Source organism: Urocitellus parryii, chromosome 7 (assembly GCF_045843805.1).
Source record: "Urocitellus parryii isolate mUroPar1 chromosome 7, mUroPar1.hap1, whole genome shotgun sequence".
NCBI lineage: Eukaryota > Metazoa > Chordata > Mammalia > Rodentia > Sciuridae > Urocitellus > Urocitellus parryii.
In genome coordinates this window covers 76,044,154-76,049,634 of record NC_135537.1, presented here as the reverse complement: position 1 = coordinate 76,049,634, position 5,481 = coordinate 76,044,154, and the positions used below count along the sequence as shown (strand labels likewise).

The window sequence follows — 5,481 nt, the reverse complement described above, 5'->3', positions numbered from 1 at the left end:
GGCCGAAAAACCACATGAATTTATTTCTCACTGACTGCTGCCCAGTATCTTGAGAGAGTGTATCACACCATGTATCCTAACAGAAAAATATGAAAAAAATTAAATCTAAACTATAGTCTCTATTGAATGTGTATTGTTTTTGCACTATCATAAAGTTAAAAAAATTTTAAGTCAGTAATTGTCTGTTTATTATTATTATTATTATTATTATTATTATTATTATTTTGTGTGTGTGAGGGATGCAAACATTCTGGAGGCTGGGACATCCAAGATCAATCTACCAGAAAATTTAGTCTGGTGCTAGTTCACTTTTTAGACAACCATCTTCTTGCTGTAACCTCACAAGGTGGGAGAGAAAAAGGAACCCTTGGGCTGGGGATGTGGCTCAAGCCACACTGAAAATTTCGAAAGTCATAAATATATTTAATCCATCTAACCTACTTAATGTCATAGCTTAGCAATACAGTACACTGTAGAGCATTGGTTGTTGATTGCATGGCTGACTGCTGCCCAGTATCTTGAGAGAGTGTATCATACCAGGTATCCTAACAGAAAAATATGAAAAAAATTAAATCTAAACTATAGTCTCTATTGAATGTGTATTGTTTTTGCACTATCATAAAGCTAAAAAATCTTAAGTTAACTATTGTAAGTTAGTAATTGTCTATATGTTTTTATTTTTTGGGGGGATACAAACATTTAGAAGATGGGACCCTAATATTATCTATAACTGCATTAAATGAATTATGAACTAAATACTCCAATTCAAGGACAAATATTGTTAGGCTGGGTTTAGCAACTTAATAATACATGAAACATACTTTAAATATGAGAACACAGAAAAATTTAAAGTAACAGGATTTTAAAGAAGGATATTCCCTGATAATAAGGAAAGAGTGTAGCTATTCTGATATCAAACTAATGGTATATATATACAGCAAGGAGCAGTGAGTTAAGGAGTTATAGTGATAAAAGAATCCATTTCACGGGAAAATACAACAATCTCAAATTGGTGTGCACCTAACAGAATAGCATCAAATCATGTAGTAAAAACTGACAAATAAAAGTATAAGTAGATAAATTCACAATTATTGGTGGAGATAAACACATATATTTAGTAACTAAAAAAACAGACAAGAATATCAGCAGAGAAAAGATTTGAACAAAACATGAAATTGCAGAGTAGTACAGTTGATGCAGATACTGATTTTTTTTTTTTTAAAGAATAGGTAAAGGAAAGCATTTTTATTTTTGAACCTTTAGGTTTCTTCCCCCATCCACTTGAGATTTGTCTCAGGATCTGCTCAGAAATGTATCATAAAAGAAAGAACCTGACATGTACTGTATTTGAGCTTTGTTTGCTTTTGTAGCAGGAAGTTTATTAGAGAATACAATCTAGTTTTCTATTTGCTGACTCTACCAAAGGGAAGGTGAAGCGGGCAAAAAGACTTGGAGAGAAACAATACTTAATTTATTTCATTCCACCCTCAAAGGAACTGGTGGAAGAAACCCAGGTCCAGGGAGATAGCAATATTAATGTCCAACACTGCTTTTGCTCTGCTTCCCTTGGCAACCCCACACAGACACTGTAAGTAACTCTCATTACCCTGAGGATTAAAAATGAGTATTTGAAAATCAAGAGAATGTTTTGAACAATTTGCAACGTTTTATGAAACATGCATTAACTCACAGGGTGCCCTAAAAAGATTTTGAAACAGTTTGTCTTTATTAATCAAGTTTCACATGTATTTTTAAAGAATGTGAAACTATCTCAAATAATTTATTTGACACTAACAATGTTTTAACTTTTGAAGACTGTAGTATTAGAAAATGATTTTTTTTCCACTTTAAAATCACATACACTTTCCCCTACAGTATAGCAGTGTGGTATGCAGGCAATTGCAGATTCAAATTACATTATTTCCTTTGGGGCATGGTGTTAAAAACATAGAATGGGAGCCTCAACCGCATCGTCCTCCTTTTAAAACAGTTTATGAACACCTTAATTTTGTTTTTCTTAAATTCAGTTCTTAACAGGAAAGCTTTTTATTATTGGAGTGAGGTTACATTTCCAGAAGGAACAACAACAACAACAACAACAACAAAAATCCCTTATATTTTAGAGGAATGCCGTTTTCTGTTAGTTCCAAGGGATTTTAACTAAGAATGGTGGTGGTGGGAGGAGGGGGACTGTCAGTCGTGTCTGTGGAGACCTGTGGCAGCTACTGCGCAGTCCCCACACTTCCAGGCGCTCTGGAAGGACCCGCGGAGGCGGTAGCGGCTGCCTTGGGGGACGAAGTGGGGGGGGGGGGCGCCAGAAGGCATATACCAGCGGGCGGGTGCCACAGCCTCCTCCCACAGCCAACGGACTCTCCTCTGGACCTCTCCAGGAAAGGCAGACTGTTTTCCCGGGCTAGCCAGGTAAGGTAAAAATCCATGTGGAGCTTGCTTTTACCGAGGGCTCACGGAACTGAGCATGCCTCTACAGAATTCCGTGGGGTGACTGGGTGTGCCAGGGGTGTCCTAAAACAAGGGAGAGGGACTTGCATTTTCCTATGAAGATGTCTTTTCACTCTGTTGCATTCAATTGGTTGGAAAGAGATTTCAATAGGCAACTCTCACTTGGTGGTGGTGTGGGGGAGGTTTGGGGTGCTGTGCCGGCCCCACCTCGGCTCCTAGCTAGAGCTGTACGTCGATGAGCCTAATCTGTGATTTCATTTCAGCTTTCTAGCCCTGGAAGCCCGCAGTGACAGTGCTCTGGGGGGTGCCAGGAAACGCCCCTCCCCAGGAAAACCAAAGAAGCTCTTGGAGAGCAGCAGCTGGGGTCCGGTACCCGGTGTGCCTACGAGGGCTTCTGAGCTGCGGAGACGCGAGGGGGAGGCTGTGGGAGTCTGGGAGTCGCCAGCTCTCCTGCTCTTGTCGAGATGTACAACTGGTCGTTCTTGGAACCCGGCGGGGTCAACGCGTCGTGCTGGGGTCCCGGGCTGGGATGCCCCAACGCGTCCAACCCCGCGCCTTTGCCGCTGCCACAGTCGCTGGCTGTGGCGGTGCCGGTGGTCTACGCGGTGATCTGCCTGGTGGGGCTTGTCGGCAACTCGGCTGTGCTGTACGTGCTGTTGCGGGCGCCCCGCATGAAGACCGTCACCAACCTGTTCATCCTCAACCTGGCCATCGCCGACGAACTCTTCACCCTGGTGCTGCCCGTCAACATCGCCGACTTCCTGCTGAGGCAGTGGCCATTCGGGGAGCTCATGTGCAAGTTCATCGTAGCCATCGACCAATACAACACGTTCTCCAGTCTGTACTTCCTCACGGTCATGAGCGCCGACCGCTACCTGGTGGTGCTGGCCACCGCCGAGTCGCGCCGGGTGGCTGGCCGCACGTACGCCGCTGCACGCGCCGTGAGCCTGGCGGTGTGGGGGCTCGTCACGCTGGTGGTGCTGCCCTTTGCCATCTTCGCCAGGCTCGACGAGGAGCAGGGCCGGCGCCAGTGCGTGCTGGTTTTCCCACAGCCCGAGGCCTTGTGGTGGCGGGCGAGTCGCCTTTACACGCTGGTGCTGGGCTTTGCTATCCCAGTGTCCACCATCTGTGCTCTCTACATCACCCTGCTGTGCCGACTGCGTGCCATTCGGCTCGACAGCCACGCCAAGGTTTTGGATCGCGCCAAGAAGCGAGTGACCTTCCTGGTAGTGGCCATCCTGGCCGTATGTCTCCTCTGCTGGACGCCCTACCACCTGAGCACCGTGGTGGCGCTCACCACCGACCTCCCGCAGACCCCGCTGGTCATCGCTATCTCCTACTTAATCACTAGTTTGAGCTACGCCAACAGCTGCCTCAACCCTTTCCTTTACGCTTTCCTGGACGACAGTTTCCGCAAGAGCCTCCGCCAGCTTATGACGTGCCGCGCGGATCCCTGAGGACCCCCGCACGCTCCTTGTTTCCCCGCCAGCCTTGCTAGCTCCGGTGGGTCCAGAAGTTTGACAATTTGGTCTCCAACAGGCTTTCTCGGAATCCTGGGGTTGCAGATTCTCGGGTCCCACGCAAGACCTAGTGACTAGGAAGCACACTGGCTGCGCCCGTAATTTGAGTTGACCAAATCCTTCAGATGATGATGAGTGTGAGGACCACCTCACACTCAGTGTGCAGCCGAAAACGCGCACTGACCGCTTCCTAAAGCAAAACCGCAGGGATCCACACCTGAGCTTGGCACAGCGCCCCATTAAGTGTAGTGGAGAAGGGAGGTATTATTGCTGGAAATCGACCCCCTCTTTCTCTTCCCCGCGCTCCCCGCCGGGCGATTTGCAAACAGAGGAGGGGCCCTCCAAGCCCTCGAGAAGAGGGTGTGGCTGGCGCCCCCACGCGTTGGCTCAGCGCTTGCCTTCAGCAGCTGTCTGTGCTTTTTGTTTTCTCTTTTTGGTCATGCTGCCTAACATGGCTTGGTAACTCGTTCTTGGCTTTATCCTTTGGGGACTAGGGCCAAGGCCCGCGCGTTCCGTGCCCACCCCTCTGAAATGAGGACAGCAGCTAAGGACACCTGTTTTTTTTTTTTTCTTTTTTTCTTTTCCGTCTGAGAAAAACGGAAACAACTGCTGGTGCACAGCAGGGTGTGGATGGTGCCTGTGTGTGTGTGTGTGTGTGTGTGTGTGTGTGTGTGGTGTGTCCTGGGTGATATGGGATGAAGAGCTTGGAGTCTGGCGGTGACTGCCAAGAATAATGATTCCAGCTCCCTGTTCCAAGCTTTCATCTTTGTCTCTCAGGGTTCCAACCCCTGATCTCACCTGAAAACGCTCCTTGACTCTCGCTCTATGGGAACCCCACTTGCCCTGGTACCAAAGTCAGGACCGGGAGAAGTCGCCCGGGAGCGAGGTTCCAGCGCCCCCTTGAGGAGCTAGATGCCCATCCCTGAGCGTCCTGAGCTAGGTATTTGCACCTGCTAATGGCTCTTTACACATGAGTCATTACTGCTTTCTGCCAAGGACTTAAATGTCCCCACACCCCTTTGCTCCAATCGGCCTCTTGCTCCAATTGGTCCAATATGACTTGGACCAGTTCATTGTAATTGTTTGTATAAATGCTGCTTTTCTGGACAGAGAACTGGGTTAATATTATATATATATATCCTTATCTCACAAGTTGCTTTAAGGATCAAAAGAAATCAGAAATGTGATCTGCTTCCTCCTTTGTTCTGTTTTCCCTCACATTCTCGACTTCCCTCTAGGGAAAGCAAATAAACGGAGAGGACCAGAGGTCTCAGATTTCCCTTGGTAGGACACTTTTCTACATTCTACAAGAGTTAGGGATCACCTGTGCTTTACTCCTTAGTCCTGGACAGTAACTGGTAATATTCTGTGCAAACTTGGTAAATATCTGGTTTTGGTTTCACAAGGGAGATTGGTCAGAAGCTACTTACTTATATCTCTACTTATGGGAGACAAAAGCAGAGGAAGAGAGAGGACTGACCCTTGGGTAGGCCAGTTATCT

The 5,481-nt window shown here is 46.9% G+C and overlaps 1 protein-coding gene across 1 annotated transcript; it reads left to right on the top strand.

The window, feature by feature from the left end:
- Positions 1 to 2,924: 2,924 nt before the first annotated feature.
- Npbwr1 (neuropeptides B and W receptor 1) lies at positions 2,925 to 3,917 on the top strand. Its single transcript, XM_026394423.2, has one exon. The coding sequence runs from the start codon at positions 2,925 to 2,927 to the stop codon at positions 3,915 to 3,917; it is 993 nt and encodes a 330-aa protein (XP_026250208.1).
- The last annotated feature ends 1,564 nt before the right edge of the window (positions 3,918 to 5,481 follow it).

Bases quoted from the DNA above. Each gene is read 5' to 3' on its own strand.
- Npbwr1 (XM_026394423.2), top strand. From the start codon at position 2,925: ATGTACAACTGGTCGTTCTTGGAACCCGGCGGGGTCAACGCGTCGTGC.